This window comes from Aspergillus vadensis, assembly GCF_003184925.1.
Source record: "Aspergillus vadensis CBS 113365 unplaced genomic scaffold BO88scaffold_19, whole genome shotgun sequence".
NCBI lineage: Eukaryota > Fungi > Ascomycota > Eurotiomycetes > Eurotiales > Aspergillaceae > Aspergillus > Aspergillus vadensis.
The window spans coordinates 219647-240468 of NW_020292057.1; the positions used below are offsets into that span (position 1 = coordinate 219647).

Consider the following 20822-nt stretch of genomic DNA (forward strand, 5'->3'; position numbering starts at 1 on the left):
TATTTACTTCATCTTCTTCTTTTCTCCCTCATCTCCTTTTTCCTCCCCCCATTTCTTAAGCTAATACACCCGGTTGTGGTGCGCTTTGTTTTCACCCCTCTGTGTCCCAAGCAACCATGGCCGAGCGCTACATCCCCGAGCATCGTCGCACTCAGTTCAAGGCCCGGAACCAGTTCCGGCCTGACGAGCTCCGTCGTCGTCGTGAGGAACAACAGGTTGAAATCAGAAAGCAGAAGAGAGATGAGAATTTGGCCAAGAGGAGAGGTATCCAGACCCGCGATGGCGGCATTGGTGTGGGCGGCGGCGTAGCTGCCGAGAGTGACGATGAGGCCAGCGCCATCGAGAGTGAGGTATGCGGTTCCTGCATTTCTTTTTGTTTGTATCTCCATTGTTCGATCTCTTTGTTCCTTTCCCGACCGGGAGCTGCGCCCGTCGGCTGCCCGTTTTTGATCTTTCTTTCTGGTCGGTCTTGCTTGTCCAGATGCGTCTCAAGTGAGAGCTTTTCACCGCTTTGCCGCCGGGCGAGCCCTCATTCGGCCCTGACTAGACAAGCACACGAACAGCATCATCAAGACTATCGTTGCGCTTAGCAAAGATGTGTTCATTCCTGTGCAAATTAGCTAATGGATGGTTTTCTAGCTTAATGTGGAGCTCCCCGAGATGGTTAAGGGCGTCTTCTCCGATCAGATCGACCAGCAGATCCAAGCCACCACCAAGTTCAGGAAATTGCTCTCCAAGGAGCGCAACCCTCCGATTGAGCGTGTCATCGAGACCGGTGTCGTGAGCCGCTTTGTTGAATTCCTCCGATCCCCCCACACTCTTGTTCAGTTCGAAGCCGCTTGGGCTTTGACCAACATTGCCTCCGGTTCCGCCCAACAGACCCAGGTCGTTATCGAGGCTGGTGCTGTGCCGATCTTCTGCGAGCTTCTGAGCAGCCCTGAGCCCGATGTCCGTGAGCAGGCCGTCTGGGCCCTTGGTAACATTGCGGGTGACAGCCCTCAATGCCGTGACTTTGTCCTCAACGCCGGTGCTCTGCGTCCTTTGTTGAACCTCATCAACGATGGCCGGAAGCTGAGCATGCTGCGCAACGCTACCTGGACCCTGAGCAACTTCTGCCGCGGCAAGACGCCTCAGCCTGATTGGAACACCGTATGTCATCCTCTCTGCTCATTCTAACGAGCTGTCGTCGCTAACAATGAATATCGCAGATTGCCCCCGCTCTTCCTGTCCTTGCTAAGCTCATCTACATGCTTGATGATGAGGTCCTGATCGATGCTTGCTGGGCCATCTCCTACCTGTCCGATGGCGCCAACGACAAGATCCAGGCTGTCATCGAGGCCGGCATCCCCCGCCGTCTTGTCGAGCTCCTCATGCACGCCTCGACCTCGGTCCAGACCCCCGCTCTCCGGTCGGTTGGTAACATTGTCACTGGTGACGATGTCCAGACCCAGGTCATCATCAACTGCGGTGCTCTTCCCGCCCTCCTTGCTCTGCTGAGCTCCACCAAGGACGGTATCCGTAAGGAGGCGTGCTGGACTATCTCCAACATCACTGCTGGTAACTCCAGCCAGATCCAGGCCGTCGTCGACGCCGGCATTATCCCTCCCTTGATCAACCTGCTGGCCAACGGTGACTTCAAGACGCGTAAGGAGGCCTGCTGGGCCATCTCCAACGCCACCTCCGGTGGTCTGCAGAAGCCTGACCAGATCCGCTACCTTGTGTCCCAGGGATGCATCAAGCCCCTGTGCGACCTTCTTGCTTGCCCTGACAACAAGATCATCCAGGTTGCTCTGGACGGTCTGGAGAACATCCTCAAGGTTGGCGAGATGGACAAGGAGGCTGGCCAGTCTGAGGCGAACGTCAACCGCTATGCCCTGTTCATCGAAGAGGCCGGTGGTATGGAGAAGATCCATGACTGCCAGAACAACGCCAACGAGGAGATTTACATGAAGGCGTACAACATCATCGAGAAGTACTTCTCTGATGAGGACGAGGCTGGTGACATTGATGAGGTTGCTCCTCAGCAGACCCAGACTGGATTCGCCCTCGGCACCACGCAACAGCAGGGCGGATTCAACTTCGCCAACGGTGGTGACTCGATGGATATGTAAAAACCAAAAGAGACAAAAACAAAATTGACACGCATTTTACTGGCAATGAAACCATGACCCCACATGAGAGATCTGCAACCATCTATTTCGATTCTTTCTCGCTAGATCTACACCTGGCGGTCACCACACCGCCATGTGGACCCTCAACCTCGAGTTCGTGGAGGCTCTGGGACGAGATTATAACTTCATTGTTCCAGGCTTCTCGTGACTCGAGAACGGCGGTGTCTAGTGTGGCTTCTCGCCATCCTTGGAGTAACTTTGCGAAGTCTCTTCCGACCCTTTCTTGTTTTGCCCTTCCAGGTTTCCTCATTCTTACCCCCTTCTGTCCTCCCCCTCCCCCTCCCCCGTCCCCAATTTCCCTTCCCGTATCATGATTCTTCCCCTCTGTTTTGACCATCACGAACGATAAAGATTCACCATCATGTACCCCTTTTTATACGTGCCTATTACTCTGGTACCACCCCGTAGCATCCCTCATACACAGGCGTATTTGTTTTCTTTTTTCGGTCTCATTCTTGTTCATTTCCTCTGGATTATCCCTTCGGTTGTGGTTGTTTTGCGGGCTTAGGTGCTTTCCGTCCCCTCGTCGCCTAGACAGACAAAAATAAAGGAATACTACTAGGCGTTGGTGTCGGCATACGCAGACCACTGGCTCTGTCCCTGGATGTGGTTCGGAATCCTTAGAGAAACAGGAACAAACCCAGTATAGTTCAAAGAGGTCCAACAGATCCAGTCATGATGGATAGTAAACCTAGCCCTGAAAATTGACAATTTCTTTTCCACCCCGTATATGTCCTACAATGAAACATCTTATAGATTTTATTGATTTCTTTTCATGTAACCCTGACACTAAGTGAAATACACCGAGCCGACTTGCCCAAGGCATACTCATTCTCGCACCAAAGACTAATCATATCACACAAATACACAGGTACGCACATTTGTACAACCGTAGGCCTAGGCCGTAGGGCACTAAGGAACTTCCCAAGCAATTTGCTAGGCAAAGGTAGGCCGATGATCTTACGGAAGCTGGAACGAAGAAAACAAATGATGTGGGGTAGATTGCGAAGATTTTCTTCATTGTCCGGGGGCAAAGGAGGCTTAATAGAGACAGATGTAAATCAAGAAACGAAGAGTAGTGATATCAGGCCAGGGCTACATAGTAGTAACAGTAAGATGGAGAGCCGGGGTGGGTAGTAAAAAATGAAGAAAAAGCAAAGAGACCCCGCATATTGAATTGGAAGGACAGAAGGGAGAATCGAAATTGGAAGAAAATGACAATAGATCGTCACACCGAATCGCAATCAATCAGAAAGGTAAATGGCCTAGAATAGCAAATTGACACCTTAATACTGCGTGCCTTTCCCTAATAATTTTCGTCCGAAAAAGAAAATATCAACTGAATAGACAAGACATGAATGGTATGATGAAAACAGAAATAAACTAATCACCCATAACTTCGTCCTCGTCCGGATCTGGATTATCGTCCTCTTCCTCTTCCTCCTCGTCATGCTCTTGGTCGATGTTCTCCTCTTCGAGGAGGCCACGGGCTCGTAGGTCCTCCTCTTCGTCGTCTTCGTGATGGGATTCTTCTTCAGCGTCGTTCTCATCCTCGTCCTCTTCGTCGTCATCTATCCGTTCGGCGGATTTATGCTCTCCTGCTCGCTTGCTGGCGCCAGCACCATTCTGGGTTTTGCTTTGCGCCGATGGTTGTTTACTTCGTGAGGGGGCGGCTCGTGTTGCTGTGCTCCTGCTGGGTCTGAGGTCTCCAAGATAGGCGAGGACTTCACGGTAGTTTCGACCGAGCTGAGACCTGTTCTTGAGCAGTTTCTTCGTCAATGCTCCACTATCTGATCCGGTGGCGTCGATGATGCGTCCGACGATGGCGAGGACAATCTTGCCGGTCAATTCGCACAGGCGTTGTTCGGCAATAATGCTCGATCGGAGGCGCTCGTCGTCCAGTATTTCTTCGGGTTCGGACTCTTCGTCGTCTTCATCCTGGGGTGCTTTTCGGATGTCTTCGTCAGATAGCCCGTCATCGTCGGCAGCCCTTATGGGAACTCGGATCTTCCTCGCGTACGTGCGTTCTGCTATGCTATGTATCCTGGCGATGAGTGTCTTGGGCTCACGTCCGATCTCTTGAACAAGACTTTGAGTCTGGAGGATCACATCCTCGTCATTGGCTGCACCCAGTCCAGCATGGCGAAGGGTGCCGAACAGGGTCTGAAGGTCTAGGAGCGTCGTGGCTGCGCAGAACCTGATGTCGTCCAGCCCCAAGCGCTGCTTCATTATAGCAACAAGTGTTGTGGTGAAGATCTCACGGCCCTTGGTGAGAGCCTCGAAGTATGCCGTATTGAACGATGCCTTTCCTGCATTCAGGGCCGTGGTCAACGTCTGCACCTTCCACATGAAGTAGAACAGAAGCGTCCGAATGCTGTTTGTAACCAGTTCACTTTCTGCCTTGGCCAGATCCTCATCATCCTCCGGGTCGCGCAGCCCCCGTTTCGTCAGATGTACGAGAGCGTTGAAAGGTGCTTCAGAAACGTCTGTGCGCTTACCCTTCGATCGACCAGAAGGCATAGTTTCCAAGACATGCGTACAGTCCGTCACACTAGCAAGGTTGGATATCCGGATCACTGTGTTGACGAGTTCGTTCAGGGTAGCGGGAGATATCGAGCCTCCCTTAGACACGTCTTCCTTTCGTGACAAAGTGCTCAGAGTCTCCACCACGTTGTCCCATAGCTCCTGAATCTTGCCCTCGAGCGCCTCGCGCATATCATCGGAGCTCTTTGCATGAATAAACGCAACGCTGGCCTCGGCCAAGACATCCTGGTCTGAATGGGTCAAGAACTGCTTGTTTATGTCGTTCAACAACGCGGTATAAGCCGTCGCGTCTTTTTGTATATCCTCGATCTTTTCCAGATCGACGAGATGTTCAAGCCTCAAGACCGCAAATGCTGCCTCCGGTACGGAGCCGTATTTGTTCAGCAGCTGTGGAATGATCTGCGCCAGGCTGTGCGAGATCTCCTCCTGCAGTTCTGGGATCTTGTCGGTCAATGCCTTAACTTTCCGGCCCCTCTTATCAATGTCTGACTTGGCAATCTCAAGGACGCGCAGTTTAACTGCGCAGCACAGTACTTCCAGAAGGATCACTTCCTGACCTTCTTGCATCTTGTACGATTTCCGGACCACAGCAGCAGTGTCATCCTCGCTGGGGTCCTCCGGGATCTGGGAATGGTCATAGAGAAGGTATCCTGCCAGAGACTGCCAGTGAGCAAGGTCGGTGAGATGGGGATAAATGGCCTCCGTGGCAAGAACGAAACGTGTGTCCATCGGAGCACCCGAAAGCGCATCTCGTGGCGCCACGGTTTCCTCGGCGCTTTCATTCTCGAGATCATCGTAGGCTTGGAGAATATCCGCTAGGCACTTGAACTTGATCCAAGAGCGCTTGGGTGACTCGAAATCGTCCTCATCTTCATCACCGAAAATCTCACCAGCCTCCTCTGCCATCTCTTCCATAGTGGAGTCGAACACATCCTCAACATTCGCAACGAAGAAGCGACCAGCCGCTTTACGGATCCGGGGTTCGGAGTCGAAAACAAGTTTGCCGACCGTATCCACATCAGCCGGTTCGATTAATCCAGCATCGCGAATCAGGTCAAGCAGCTCGATAGCGGAAGTGCGCACAGTAATCTCAGCATCGTGAGCAGCCATTTCTACCAGGCGTTGGCGGAAACGTTCCGTGAACGACCGAAGGCCCGCCATGTTGTCTTTGATCTCATAGAGGGATTTGAGCTGCTCAACTACCACTGCACGCGATTGGCCCGCGGCGTCAGAGAGGTTCCAGCCAAAATAACGAAGGAACTGGCCCTCGAAAAAGTACTCGCGATAGGTGCGCATCCAGCGTCCCAGAGCTGCCAGGCACTCGGCGCGGATGGCGGGGTCGATATCCCGGTAGCGATGGACGAAGACGACGTTCACACCATCTTTCAGGTAGTCGTCGATCATCTCCAGCTTCTTCTCACCCTCCTCAATCGCTGTCTCGATAGCGTCGACTCGGCCCTTGTTCACTGACCGCTTTTTCTTTTCACTTTCCAGCTGTTTGCGGGAGGTGGAGACAGTGGTGTTGACCTCCCGCGCAATATCACAGAAAGCATTCATCGTGGCCAGGGAGACAACGGTAGCGGTGTGTCTGAAAGGCCGGCATCCGGAAGAGGACAGGGACGAGATCCAAACTTGGATGTTCTCGAAAAGGTTCGGATCGCTGTATAGCACGGACGAGTGGTGCAGGGTTTGAATGAGGGTCATGATGAAACTCTCCAAAACGGGGTGGAAAGACCTCAGTTTCCTGGACTTGGAGATCAAGGGGTACTCGGAGATTCCTAAAGTTTGGTATTGATTTGCCAAATCGCTCACACGGTGCGGGGCGTGGTCGACATTCTCAATATCAACAGTCGTCACTTCTAGATCGGTTCCCGAGCATTTCAGCATGAAGTTAACCATGTCGCACACTGCCTCCTGCTGCTCTTCTTGATAATGCGTAAGCCACTCTGCCGCAACCGTTTCGACGGTCCGTCCCTTGCCGAAGACCTCCGCTAGGAAAGAAATCCATGTCAGCGAGAAAATTTACGCCAAGGGATCAATTTAAGACACATACCATAAAGACCGCCCTCACGCGCAGCCATGGTGAGTCGCGCTTTCATCTGCCTGGGACGCGAAACCGGTTTCTTTCCGTTGCCAGCGACCTTGGGTTTCTTCGCGGTACGGGACTTGGGCTTCGGTTTGGATGCGGACTGCTTCTTGGCGGCTGCTTTGCGCGCAGCCCGCTTCTTCTCGCGCAGCTCCTCTTCGTCGGGATCTTCGTCGCCGGGCTCATCGCTGTCTGACTCGGACGCGTCCTCGTTGCTCAGTTCATTGTCATCATCGTTATCATCGCCAGTCGTGGTGCGCTTGCGCTTGGCCCCGCCTGCGGTCGCACCATTGCTGGCGCCAAAGCTCTGGGAGTACAGCTCTGGTTTCCGCGTCACGCGACCCGACTTCCTCCTGTCTGTTGACGGGGAGGCATCACTCTGGGTCTGGTCCGGCTGAGGTGTTGAGAGGGGCGACTCGGCTTCCATATCGTCTGTCTGTCGGGGAAAGATATTATATCACTGCAAGTCGGAACAACGGTCAGTCGGGATCCAACGGAGTTCATTGGGTGGATATTCTCTGAGGATTTTGCAGGGCGTAGAGCGTACTTGGACGTGGGGGTTGGTGATTTGTCAAAGATAGAGATGAAACGGGAGCCGTCAAACGCGATGTTGGGGGGTTTCCCAATGACTTCCAGGTTTGCGCGCGCGTTTGAGGCACGTTGCGGCACGCGGACAGTGGGCGGGGAAGAAACGTGAAAAATAAGATATATCAATAGTAAAGGGAAGCAATTGAGGACATGCGGAAGCCGGGAGTGGGACCCAAGGGATACGGGGAGGGAAGAGGGAGGGGGGTTAGATGGGACGACGGAGGAGGGACTTTGGGGATCTTGACTTTGGCTCGTTGACGGACGACGCGCTTTGGTGCCTGGCGATGACGGGGAGCCAACAGGCGTGGCAGCCTCAGGCGATAAAACTCCGCTTCTGGATAATACACAGGCCAGACCCCGTGACTTTGTATGGAGGATGTAAAATGACAGGCGGAAAAGAATAAATAGATAATTACCGAACTACTCCCAAATAGGGAAGGTACACGCTTGGCACAGGCGAGCAGGTGACCAGGTGACGGGACCAACCCTAGCCCTGGCGCAAGCCCCAAAGCGGGAAGTGCGGAGGAGGAAGTAATCGATGCCGTAATGGAAACCACGGGGGGCTCCATCGCGACTTCCTAAAAAAGACGCGATTGAAGGGCCAAGAAGTGCCAGACCATCAAATTCCAGTCATCTCCATCAAGACCCCGCCTTGATGCTGATTTTGCGACGCCATTGAAGTCTGGCGATCCTCGATCTTCTCTCCGCGCAGTAGCACAGCCCATCAGCTGTTCCTTTTGCCTGACGATAGTCCACTCCTTCCCTCCCTTTCCCCCCCCCCCAACGTCTGGCCCGGACCTGGGAAAAGCAAACATCGTCACCCCCAGCTCCATTTCATCATCTGGTTCTCCTCTCACGCTGCGATGAGCAACTGCTCGACCATGCGGTTAAAAGCCAAGCATTCCGTCTTCGTCTCGCTCTTTTCCTTCCTCCTCCACCCATAAAATATCCACCTTCAATTACTCACTCTCACTCTTCCTTCCTCTCTCTATCCTTCTTCTACTTTTCTTCTTGTTGTTCATGTACTTTACAAAAAATCTGCAACCATGCCGATAAAGTCTCCCTTCGAGTCCTCCATCGCAAAGCCTGGTCATGGCAAGGTGGTTCTCTCTCTTCTCCCACCTGCAAATCCCTCTCTCACGACCCTCACCTATAAATATCCTCTCAAACTCCTCACTCGTGTCCCCGGCTTCGTTCCGCAGAACGCCGCTCTCTCAAAATGTCCTTCCAACCCCGTCCACCTCTACCTTCTCACCTACGGCGGAGGCCTGCTACCAGGCGACCACATTTCGGTCTCCATTACCCTCGAAGCTCACACCCGTATGGTCGTGACAACACCACAAGGGAGCACCAAGATTTTCAAAACTGAGCCCATCAGTATGAAGGGCCACCGCAGCACTCTCAAACACTCTCTCTCCGACAAGAGTCGGCAAACATTAGACGTGCACGTCGGCGAGGGTGCTGCCCTCTGCTATTTGCCAGACCCAGCTGTGCCATATAAAGACAGTCGCTATGAGCAGGTCCAGACCTTTACCGTGGACGGTCTAAATAAGAGCAGTCTCTGCATTCTCGACTGGGTGACAGAAGGCCGGACGTCCCGTGGTGAGAGCTGGGACTTCCATCTCTGGCGAGGCAAGAACGAGGTATGGACTACAACAACAGACGGGAAAGGAGCACCGCCAAAGAAGAAGCTGCTGCTCCGGGACTCGCTCATTCTAGATGACGAGGTTGACGTGGCCCTTCTTGAAAACGGAGTGGACACATGCGACCGTAGTGATCTGTTACGGGAGCGTACCCGACCGCACGGGGTCGTGGGGACCTTGATTCTCTACGGGCCAGTCTTTGAAAAGCTCGCGTCTTTCATCATGGACCGGTTCTCCTCGCTACCGAGGATTGGCGCAAGGAATTGGGCCTCCTCGGCGCCGGCCGCTATGGAGTCCACACCCAACTATGATTCTCAAGTGACATTCACGGCAGCACGGGTGCGTGCCGGGTTTGTGCTGGTGAAGTTTGGCGCGAAGGAATTTGCAACGGCCAAGGATTGGCTGGGTGGGATTCTGCGCGAGGAGGGTACGGTGTTCCGCGAGTTCGGTGAGGAAGCGTTGTTTTGTATGTGATCTACCTATTCACATAGGTGTCTTATTTTTCATACATACTACGTCTTTCTGCTTGTCCCTCGGGAGGGACTAGCCAGTTATCTTTTCTGTTATTTTTTACTATCTTCATAGATAGATGATACCCGGATCACGCATCCCCCCGAAACAGACATGTTTCCAATCAAACAGTTATTTTTTTGATCACCAAGAGAACTGCAGTCCACAGTAATCCAACCACGGAAAGTTAATAGGAGTCATTGGCTCATATTTAGATCCAAAATGATCAGAAGTTGTTCTTCACTGATCTATTCACAATCAGCATCATCTAGTAGTACTCTAGTGTAGTACTTCCGCAGCTATCTAGTAAACCAACCAACCAATCACCCCCCAGATTTCCCCTCAACAACTGACTAGTAGCTAAACCTAAACCAGACCTCCCCAAAGAAAACTGAATCAATAGTACTGATCCCAAAACCATCATGTGGGTATCTACCTAGCAACAAAAAAGAAGAGAACCCAGAAAAACGCCATCTTTATCATCAGCGTCTAGTAGTAGAAAGACCCATGTATCACACCAGGTGAATAGCGTGGGGGGGATCATTGCATGCGACCGATGTATGTGAGAAAAGGGAAAGAAAACAAAAAAAAAAGAAAGAAGAAAGAAAGAAAGAAAACCGAACTATTTACAATCAACTCCACCAATCCGAGATTCTAGGCCGCCAATCCTGACGAGTGGCGCTGCGCAGATCATCCACGTTCAGATAGTCGATACCTTCGCGGACAAGTAAGCTCCAGAGGTGGTTGCGCAGACTCCGTGGCCAGGCGGGTACGCCCCAGTAGCGGACTTTAAGGCCGCGACGATGAGCGGCGCGGATCTGGGCGCGGATCTGATCGACTTGGCGCTGGGAGAGCCGGAAGGACCAGGGCATGCCGATGGATTTCTTGAAAGAGACGGAAGCGTAGTAGCTATTGGTCCAATCAAAGGTGTCGGGACCGATTTCTGCGTCGGAAATGCCGGACAGGCCTTGACCGACATTCTTGGTGGCGCGGGTGGCTATCCCTGTGTCTTTTGCGGCTTCGGGGGTATTTGAGAGGGAGATGTCATCGTCATTGTTGTAGTCCTCGGTGGTGATGTTGTCGTCGACAAGTTTGTCGAGTGGCGCGTCGAAGAAGATATCGCGGTGGGTGGTGTTGGCCGTGACTAGGTTGAAGGGAGTATTGCCGGTGCCGACAACGGTTATGGGGCCCGGAATGATGTCGGTGCCGTTGAAGAAGGAAAGATAGCCGCGCTCGCGGAGCGGGGCGAGCTGTGCATGCACGTAGTTCCAAGTTTCTTGACCGTCCGTTTTAAAGTCGATCAACAGGATTAGGGTTTGCGAGGGATCCATGTCGAAGACCCCTTGCGGCGGACTGTCGCGCTGAGGGTGGAGGTCGGTGATGGGGTTTTGCTGCTCGAGAATGCGCAGCAGCGGGTTGATGTACAGGTTGCGCAGGGTTCGCTGGGGCGTCAGCGCAGACATGGTATGGCCGACGTAGAGGTCATCTTCGACGAGCCACACATCGGCCTCCACGCCGGTACAACCAGCCTGCAGGGCAGAGAACAACGGCACGGGGCGCCAGTAGTCATTGTGAGAGTGGCATCCCACGGGGACGATATCTCGGGAGATGTCTGTTGGCCAATGCAGGATGTCCGCGGATGGGGATCGCTGGTCGCTATGACGCCACCGCTCGATGGCACGGTCGAATTCGTCGGGGAAGAAGGAGACGGCGATGCTGCAGGCGATGGAGATGAACTGGACGACGCCCCTAAATCGTTGGAGGTGAGTTGACGAAACACTCACCCATTAGGGGAAGAGGTGGGGGAACTCGACTCACAGCATGACGAGGAGTCCCAGAAGAGGGTAACACAAGCACCGCGACAGTGATTTGAGTCTTTGATATTGTCGCGAGGAGGAATGCCAGGCGGCAGTGGGTGTGGCGTTGTTGGCGGAGGCGAGCAGTGGGCGAGCGTCGGCGGGCTGGCGGTGATGCTTCTTTTTGTTCTCCCGCGGCGATAAGTAGGCGGCGATAAGAGCAACGATTCCCCGCATGCCCCCCGATCGTGGTCGCTTGGCCGCGTAGAGTTGGGATGCTTCTACATCAGCATCGTAGGCCGAGTCATTGAGGGCAGTACTCGTCTCAAAATCCTTGTCTAATGGGAACCGGTCCAATTGACTCTTATCGTCGTGATTGGAGAAGGTGGAATGAGGGTAAGCCGAGGGAGACGAAGAGGCCATACTGCTTGATCCGCGTCACTCACTACTTACTCGCTCACTCACTCACTGCTAGTCAGGAACCAAGAGGGAGGAAAGAGAGTAGGAGTAGTAGTACTAGTAAGTAGGGAAGAGGGAGTTGCTTTATAGGGTTTATATTATATCTCGGGGGGGTCAGGCAAATTCCGATAAGTCGAGCGAGAAAGCTGCCCGGACCACCAACGGTCGTCCCATGATTCATCCATTCAATGGAGGAAAGTGCCCTGGAGAAGGATGAGGGGGGGTGGGATCCATCAGTTGCAGCCGAATTGCCGCAGGGCCCCGGGAAGGATGTGAGGGTGAAGCGATCTCCACTTCCCAAAGGTAAATTCGGTTGTCACAGTCATTTTTGATTTTGATATTCACCGATCAACCATGTCACCCATCTTGATATTCCCTCTTTCTCTTTGCGCGCTGACGACCACACCCTGGGATTCGTGCAGACATGTCTTCACACAAGTTGGTAGCGGGCTTAATCTATTTCCTCCTATCCATGGAATATCATTCAGTATTGAAACCTTAGTACAATCCTTCTGTCAGGCCAGAAGAAGTCGGGAACGAGCCAACACGCCCATGTGCGGCACTGAAGCTGACGATTGGTCCATCCCGACTAGTCTACCCTTTCATCCAACCTAAGAAGTCTTGTTCCTAATACTGCAGTGAATGATAGTGCTTACCTATAAGCCAGACACCATCTTTTAAGATTACTAGTTTCAAGGGTCCCCTTCTTGTCTAACCTCACCTCATCACAAGCATTCTACGTACTAGTAATAATTACTACTATATTTAATAAGGCAAGAATCGAAAAAGACGAGAACTGTTGCCTAACCACCTGGATCATCAGCAAATATGACACGGCCACCACCACCACTGTGGGACACAAACGTACAGGAGAGAGGAGGGGGGGCGAAAAAAAATAAAAAATCCCGCGGAACAGCAGTGGATGTGGATGGAACCCTTGAACAACATTCTATGGTGCCGACTTACCCAGAGTGCAGTGCAAGCATGAGGTGATCGGGGAATTGATTAGTGCCGGACCAGACCAGACTTCTCGCACTAAATTGGCTAGGCTGCAGGCTGCCTGCAGCGGTTGCAGAACAACAAGTGATCCAACACACTGCTATCACTAGTAGTACTTACACAGTAGGGTTAATACTGGATGTTGCTAGGATTATAGACCTAGAGGATGATAACTACTTTATAATGTAGCAGTTGTGTGAGTGAGACATTTAGCTATGGTCGAATGACAGTTGTGTTGTGTGGCTCCCAGGTTAGTACTAGTACTACAGTGTAGGGCCAGCGTTGCATCGCATTTAACTGGTGCTTTATATCCGAGAGGGCAGTCAGTCTAGTAGCTTGCATTTCGGATGTACGGATTACACTCTGGTGCCCCGGTGGTGGAATGCTTAGAAATGGAAACTGGGTTGCTCTTTAGTGTGATTATATTGTTTTATTTTATGCACTTATTTACTATAATCCCTATTATGGCCAGGTTCATGTAGTTGTTCTGCCCTATGTTGTACAATCTTACTTGATAGGTCGAAATATATATTCTAGGCTGGCCCTACAAGGGGTCCAACATATATCACAGGTCTATTATACCATACTTGATCATTTGCACTGAACCAGCCACTCCATAGGAAATAAATAAACTGACATGTGGTACATCAGTTCGGATAAAATATACACAATAATATCATGTAGAAATAACCAGACCCAAAACCCGAATTACAAGGATATCTCCAATGTCCTCCGTAGATAGTACTAAAGATCCCATCCTTATCAGCGGCGATAAGATACGCCGCCCACCCGAAAAGGGAAACCCAAAAAAAGTTTCAACTCCATCTAACCAACACCGATACCCCATCAACCACAACAATCCACATATACAACCACCACAATGCCTCACAAACACAAGCGCCGTGAGAAGGATGCCAAGTAAGTCTCCTACCCGCCATATACAACAACAACAACCCACTAACCCAAAACTACAACAGCACCTACGACCTCCCCCCCACCGTAATCGCCAAACCCCTTCCCGTCCGCGATCCCTCCAAACCCACCAAAGGCAAAGGCAAAGGAGGCAAAGGAGGCAAGGGCGGCAAACCACAAACACCAGCCAAACCCACAAATAAAGCCATCGGGGAACGCAAGGTCAAATCCAAATCTACCTCAGAATGGGCCGACGACACTCCGCGCGCATTCCGCCATCTACTACAACTTCAGCAGAAGCAACAAAACGGCGCACAGCAGAAGAAGCGTAAACGCAACGGGAATAACGATTCCGATTCATCAGACTCCGATGAAGATGTCCCTCAGACAAACAACAAGAACAACAAGAAGAAGAAGGCCGCTACATCCACTACCACTACCACACCCACCACTACAGAAACCTCTCAAGCCGAAGAAAAGGCCGTAAAACCGCAAATCCTTCCTGGGGAGAAGCTCTCCGACTTCGCGGCGCGTGTCGATCGCGAAATGCCCCTCTCCAACATGTCACGCAGCACGAAACCCTCCGCGACAGATGTGCCCAAGATCCGCGAAACGCGGGTGACGAAGCATGAGAAGCATCTGCTACGACTGCAATCGCAATGGCGGAAGGAAGAGTTGGAGATATTAGAGAAGGAGGCGGCGGAGCGGGAAGAGCGCGAAGAGGAGATGGAGGAGCAGTTGCGGCTGTGGAAGGAGTGGGAGGCAGAGGGAGGCAAGAGGAAGGCGAAGAAGAAGGGAGTTCAGAAACAGCAGCAGGCGAAGGTGGAGGCGGATCCGTGGGCGAAGTTGAAGAAGGAACGGATGAATAAACAGATTAGTCCGTTGGATGTGGTGCAGGCGCCGCCGCAATTGACGAAGCCGAGAGAGGTGTTTAAGGTGCGGGGAGGGGCGAAGGTAGATGTTGCGAATGTGCCTGCTGCTGGTGGAGCGACGAGTTTGAGGCGCAGAGAGGAGTTGGCGAATGAGCGGAGGAATATTGTTGAGGAGTATCGGAGGTTGATGGCTGAGAAGAGGAGGGGGTAGTAATCCCTCTTTCTATGGAATTATTCGGAAAGTATAGGTATAGGTGGAGGATGCATTGTTGTAGATAATAACTACCAATACCCCTAGAAGAAGATTTGAAACACGTCTGAAAATGCTTTTTTATATATACAAGATACACATCATGTCTAAGTATGTCCCAGATATCAAAAAGAAAAGAAACAAAAACACCAATGCTCACTCTACTCCTGCTGCAAGGACTTAACGTAGTCGGCCGCCTTGGCCTTGATCTCCTCGACCATCTTGTCATTTCCACCCTCAGCCGACGCCAGCTTCTCCTCGAAGGAGAGCCACTTCTTGAAGAAGAATTTCGCCTGCTTAGGCCGAACCTTCTTGCTGGCCTCAACGGCGGCGGCAGCGCCACCCTTCTTCGTGTCGCGGATACCCAGGACCCGCTCGAACAGACGGCGGACCTGCTCGGCATCGCCATTCTTGATCTCCAGATCCAAGAGGATGTTCCAGAGATCGATCTTCTTGGGGAACGAGGACAGCAGGCCCTCGAACACCGTGCGACCACGCTCGATGTCTCCGTTAGCTGAGCGGAACTCCAGCTGGCCGAACTTGGACGTCAGCTCAACGTGGGTGTGGGAAGGCAGGGACTGCAGGGCGCGAGGCAGTAGCGCACGAGCGCGCTCGGGAGCAGCCATGGTGTCGAACAGGAAGCTGGCGTAGTTGACGAAGAACTTGGGGGATCCGAAGACCTTCTTCTTGAGAGCGGTCTGGAAGAGGTCATCCGCTTTCTGTAGGTGACGCCGTTAGCATGCGAAAGGGAACTCAGAGCACATGTGGTGAAACTTACCTCGTTCTTGCCTGACTGGATGTAGATGCTGATCGTCCGCTCGTAAACCTCCTGGGTATCGTTGTACTGGCACGCACGCTTGAATACGTCCTCCAGAGTGTCGTCGTTGCCGTAGGTGTTCTCCAAGTTGAGCATGGCCACCCAGATGTTCAGCTTCTCGGCGTCCTGGCCGATGGTGATGGTGCGCAGAGCACGCTCGGCAATCTCACGAGCCTTCTCGACCTCACCCAGCTCCAACTGGAAGGCCATGTACTGAAGCCACAGGAGGGAGGAGTCGGGCTCACCGAGCAGTAGTCGTTCGTAGTCAGCGACAGACTGGGGTCCGTTAGCATCCAGATCACCGGTCCGGTCGACCTGGATCTCGGGCTTGCGGTTCTTCTTCTTCTTAGGTCGCGAGTCCTCCTCGTCATCCGAGTCTGAGCGGGCATCAGCCTCATCGTCGTCCTGGTTGTTGCCGCTCCAGTCGAAACCACCAGCACCGAGTCCGCCATCTTTCCGGCTTGTCTTGGCTGGTGCATCAGCCATTTCCTCGTCGTCGCTCTCTTCTTCGGACTCGTCATCACTATCACCCTCGAGGTCGACTCCGCCCATGGAAACGTCACTCTCCTCATCGTCGCTGCCCTCGACATCAACGCCACCGAAGCCATCCAAGCTGACGCCTTCAGAGTCGTCATCCTCCTCCTCTTCGTCGCTGTCCCCATCCTCCTCATCTTCGAAGTAAGAAGCCTTCAGTCCGAAAGAGATCTTCTCCTGCTTACGGTCGATCTTGAGGATCTTGGCCTTCACAGCATCGCCCTCTTCGTACAAGGTCCGGGCATCTTCCACACGACCCTCAGCCATTTCACTGCGGTGGCAAAGACCGCTGATGTTCTTAGAACCGTCGATGACGACAAACGCACCGAACTCCTCGACTTTGCGGACCTTACCAGTGACAATCTGGCCAGGCTTGAGGTCGTGAAGCGTGATGGGAGCCTTGTAGTTGGGGTCCAGAACAGACTCCTTCAAGCTCATCTGCAGCTTGCCTTGCTCCGAGTCGGACACAGTAACACGGCCCTTGACCAGTTGATCGGCCTGGAAAGAATCCTTCCACTCCTTAAGGTAGGAATCGGAGAGGTCAGAGATGCGGACATAAGCAGTAACATCGCGGCCGACCGTGACGAAAAGTCCGTTGTCTGCAACCCTCCGGATGAAACCACGAACAACGTCGTTCACCTTGAGTTGCTTGATGGAGGTAACCTCCTTGTCCTGGACGGGCAGGGAGGAGCTGAGAACCTTGGACGGACGCAGAGAGAGGGAGATCTTCTTGTTAGCCTTGTCAATGGCAACGACACACGCGCGGAGCACTTCGTTCTTCTGGTACACAGTAGGATTGGCCTTGCTGAAATCATCAGCCATATCAATCAGATCAACAGCACCAACAATCGATTTGCTAAGCTGCATGATGACCTGTCGTTCAGTGACCTTAGTGACACGTCCTGGCAGAACCATTCCAACCGAAACATCTTCAAAGACAAGCTTATCGGAGCGCTGCTTGGCGGTCAGATCCAGACGGCCCTTGTCAGCGTCTACCGCGGAAACATGAACCTTCAGCGCAGATCCCACGGGATAGTGCTTCTCCACATCGGCAAGGAGGGACAGGTCATCGGAAGCGTCCATAAGACGCAGTCTGCCGCGAACATTGGGGGACAAGTTGATCCAAAGGCAGTCATCAGCCACGTTGTTGACGAAACCAACCCATGTCGAGCCAACCTGGACCTGCTCCAGGTTCAAAGGACTGGGGTTGGCAGCCTGCAGGAAGCTTGGCTTCACAGACAGCTCGAACACCGGGAACTTTCCGGTCCGGTGACTGATAGGAAGGAACTTGTGATTGCGAGCGTCGTGGATACCCAGAATCCTGGCTGAGATAACCTGCTTGGGACGGAAGAAGCGCAAGGGCTGCTTGCGATCCTTGATATCCTCCCACTTGTCAAACACCTCAGAGACGTCGATGCGGCCCTGGATGTTGTCGGCCAGCTGAACGTTGACCTGAGTCGCCCTGACAGACACGACCTTGCACTTTGTGACCCTTCCGAAGGTGAAATCAGACATCGACTTGATGCCCTCGTCAATAGCGTTAGCGACGGCATCGTCAGTGGGAGTGGGTTCGGGCTTGGCGGCAGCCTTCTTCTTCGCACCGGCGTGGGTGGCCTCCGAAGGGTTCATGCTCAGGATGAACCGCTTAAAGTCTGCGTCGACCGAATGAACGGTGGCGGTGACGACTTGACCCCGAGCCATGTCATAGTCCGGCTTGTTGACATTCTCATCACCAACAAGTCGCTTAGGAACGAGACCAATAACACCACCCAAGAATTCAACGAAGACACCGTTCATGGTGATGTTGCGGATGAAGCCTGTAACATCGGCACCTTCCTTGAGGTCCTCGAACTTGGACGGGATTGAGCCGTGCTTAGCGGCCTTCTTCAGGCTCTGTCTACCCGTTACCCTGATGAGGCGATGTGCGCGCTGAATATCGATCACCATCAGTTCATTGAGCTTCTGCCCAACACGGATCTTTGAAAGGGTAGAGGCCTGCTTCGAAGGGGAGCCATCAACCACGTGCTCAACGTTGAGTCGAGCAACAAGGCCATAATCATCCAACTTAAGAAGCGTATCGTCGGCCGACTTCTCGAAAACTGTACCAGAGACAAGCATGCCCGGGTGAATGTTCTCAAAAGCTTTCCTGTAAGCCTCGGTGAAAGTCTCGGGATCCTTGCAAGAGACAGCAAGCTTCTCACGAGAGGCATCCACGCTCAAGGCGTGAACATTGACCACTTGACCGAGTCTGAAGTGTTGTGAAGGGTCCTTGATGTATGCCTCGCTCATTTCCGACACAGGAAGGAAACCGCGGATTGAACCGTAGAACTGAACCACAGCACCATGGGGTTGAATCTTGATGATGGTTCCCGGGGACTGGGTGCCAGGTGTGATTTCTTCATAGTCCTTCCAGATCGCAGACTCGCTGTTCAACAAACTCTTCTTCAGCGTCAGACGGATCTGGCGCTTCTCCAAGTTGACCGACAAGATCCTGGTCGACACCGTCATACCCTCGCGGAACTTCTTCTCGGGGAATTGCAAAGGAGTATCGGCGAAATGCATGGACGGAACAAGACCTGTGATGCCATCTGCAAGGACAACAATCAGGCCATCGACACCGTTGGCTCCGATGAGAAGCTTCTCCACCTTTCCTTTCACAACTGCACCCAGGGTCACGTCTTCGACCCGGAGGAAAGGCTGATCAATGACCTTCTTCTCGAAAGACAGGAGGTACAGGTTATCAATGGCACTGTATCCGACCACTCTTCCCTCGTGCACCGATTCAACTCGGAAGGGTCCAAGCTCAGGCGAAATAGTTTCTACCTGTCCATCTGCAAGTCGCGACACGTGAACGAATCCGAGATGCTTAGTCGAACCGATCTGCACGTACACACCGAGACCGGGTTCCACCTTGACCACCTTAGCTTCCGGTACAATGGCAGAGATGGCGGGTGCGTCTTCCGAGGAACCGGGGCCGCCCTCAGTGGCAAATTTGGCGACGTGGTCGAGTAGCGAAAATCCAACCTTGTATGGCTCAGCGGAGGGGAAAGTGCAGACGAGACGGCCCTTGATCTTGGCGCCAGTACTGTATTTCTTGGTCAGATCGTCCTTTCCTGAGCTCCCTCCAGATTGCACCAGATCGACCGTGGCATCCAGCATGCCCATGATCTTTCCGGCCATGCCGGTTGACGAGACATCGGTCAGAAGAATTTCCGCGGCGGTACCTGGGAGGAAAGAGGTGATCGTAGGAGCCGTGCTGAGGTAGTGTGACTTTTTGATAGAACCGGCGGACTGGAGGTTGGCGGACAGCTTGATAACACTGCCATTAGCGTTCTGGCCAGTGACCATACACAGGAAGACCGAGCCTTCCTTGATAGTGGATGGCTGAGTCTTGGGATCAACTTCCTTGGAAGACATAAATCCCTTGACCTCACCTCCCTCAAGACCCAGGTCCATAACCAAACCATGATCTTCCACACTGACAACTGAGGCTTGAACAGCGGAGTTGACGACCAGATCCGATTTCGAAAGCCCCGAGTTGGCCTGTCTTGGGTCAACTGAAAGCTCGATGCGCTTCCTGCTCTTAGCACTGGCATCGGCGGCATTGCTTCCCGCAGATACAACGTATGCTCGCAGATACTGGCCGAGGTAGAAGTACTTGTGAAGGTCTAGCGAGTCGTCGTCCTCCTCGTCTTCCTCCTCGTCGCTTCCGTCATCCTTGAGAATCTTCTCAATCTTCTCCTCCAGCACCTTGGACACGGATGTTAAAGGCACGTAACCAGTGAGATTGTTGGGCAGGGACAGTCCGATGTCGTGAGCGTTGATACTCGAAACCTGTCCTAGTACCATAGTTCCCGGTACAACACGCTAAATCTGTAAGCTTCAAGAAGCGCATATATTGCCTCACTTGCCCTTCAAAAACATACCTTGAAATTGAGACCCTCAATGCGAACATCTTTCTTCTCCGTCGCATCTTTCTCTGCATCCTTCTTTCCCTTTGTCTTCTTCTTGCGAGATTTCTTCGCGGCAGCCGATTTTGAATCGTCGCCGGCATCTTCCATATCTGTATCTTCCATTCCATCATCTCCAAAGTCGCCGGCAGACGGCTTGGAGCCCTTCTGCTCGAAGAGGACATCTTTCGTTGCCTGGATCTGGATCTGCTTGCGTTCGAGAGGCGTCAAAACGCTTCCACCACCACGAGGGAAGGAAGGCTCGTCATCGCGCAGGACGGAAAGTTCCGAAGCCTTGGGCGCAGAGTTTGCGTCGGGCTTGGAATTGCTATCATTCGATGCGGTTTTCTGTTTCTTCTGCTCCTTCTTGCGATCCTCTGCTCCGACACGGACACGCTTCTGGGGTTGACGGGCAGATGCCTCCTCTGCGGCATTGCCCTTGCGCTTAATTGGAGCCATCGTGGCAAAAGTGTGAAGTGTCCGAAACGAAGGTACGGACACGATGAGCTGCTCCAAAGCTCCCAAATCGTACTTCTTCAATGCAAGAAAAATTAAAATTTCTGGACGGAAAAGCCGATCATCATACTGACCGCCTTCTGATTTGGGGGGTACCGCCCATTCTCGAACCAACTTAATTGGTATCTTCACCGCCTACTGGATCCAGTCAGGCGCGACACGAAAAGGCACGTCG

The 20822-nt window shown here is 52.8% G+C and overlaps 6 protein-coding genes across 6 annotated transcripts; 3 read left to right on the forward strand and 3 right to left on the reverse strand.

The window, feature by feature from the left end:
• Positions 1 to 116: 116 nt before the first annotated feature.
• On the forward strand, positions 117 to 2111 carry BO88DRAFT_345253 (karyopherin alpha; the record flags this gene model as incomplete). Its single annotated transcript, XM_025703288.1, has 3 exons — positions 117 to 350; positions 640 to 1149; positions 1209 to 2111. The coding sequence occupies 3 exons, from the start codon at positions 117 to 119 to the stop codon at positions 2109 to 2111; spliced, it is 1647 nt and encodes a 548-aa protein (XP_025560598.1).
• A 1320-nt stretch (positions 2112 to 3431) lies between these two features.
• Positions 3432 to 7413, reverse strand: BO88DRAFT_87584 (cohesin subunit IRR1). The gene is made up of 3 exons (XM_025713220.1): positions 7349 to 7413; positions 6769 to 7261; positions 3432 to 6706 (listed from the first exon to the last, which is right to left on the reverse strand). Exons 2-3 carry the CDS (start codon positions 7226 to 7228, stop codon positions 3555 to 3557), a joined length of 3612 nt encoding a protein of 1203 aa, XP_025560599.1. The 5' UTR covers positions 7229 to 7261; positions 7349 to 7413; the 3' UTR covers positions 3432 to 3554.
• A 705-nt stretch (positions 7414 to 8118) lies between these two features.
• On the forward strand, positions 8119 to 9725 carry BO88DRAFT_406482 (urease accessory protein UreD). Its single transcript, XM_025707155.1, has one exon. The coding sequence runs from the start codon at positions 8436 to 8438 to the stop codon at positions 9504 to 9506; it is 1071 nt and encodes a 356-aa protein (XP_025560600.1). The 5' UTR covers positions 8119 to 8435; the 3' UTR covers positions 9507 to 9725.
• Positions 9726 to 10155: 430 nt separating this feature from the next.
• BO88DRAFT_436909 (uncharacterized protein) lies at positions 10156 to 11862 on the reverse strand. Its single transcript, XM_025709591.1, has 2 exons — positions 11361 to 11862; positions 10156 to 11291 (listed from the first exon to the last, which is right to left on the reverse strand). Exons 1-2 carry the CDS (start codon positions 11759 to 11761, stop codon positions 10175 to 10177), a joined length of 1518 nt encoding a protein of 505 aa, XP_025560601.1. The 5' UTR covers positions 11762 to 11862; the 3' UTR covers positions 10156 to 10174.
• A 1787-nt stretch (positions 11863 to 13649) lies between these two features.
• BO88DRAFT_406484 (uncharacterized protein) lies at positions 13650 to 14988 on the forward strand. Its single transcript, XM_025707156.1, has 2 exons — positions 13650 to 13714; positions 13774 to 14988. Exons 1-2 carry the CDS (start codon positions 13677 to 13679, stop codon positions 14789 to 14791), a joined length of 1056 nt encoding a protein of 351 aa, XP_025560602.1. The 5' UTR covers positions 13650 to 13676; the 3' UTR covers positions 14792 to 14988.
• Positions 14829 to 20660, reverse strand: BO88DRAFT_406485 (putative rRNA biogenesis protein RRP5). Its single transcript, XM_025707157.1, has 3 exons — positions 20108 to 20660; positions 15609 to 20048; positions 14829 to 15549 (listed from the first exon to the last, which is right to left on the reverse strand). The coding sequence occupies exons 1-3, from the start codon at positions 20588 to 20590 to the stop codon at positions 14992 to 14994; spliced, it is 5481 nt and encodes a 1826-aa protein (XP_025560603.1). The 5' UTR covers positions 20591 to 20660; the 3' UTR covers positions 14829 to 14991.
• Positions 20661 to 20822: the final 162 nt, after the last annotated feature.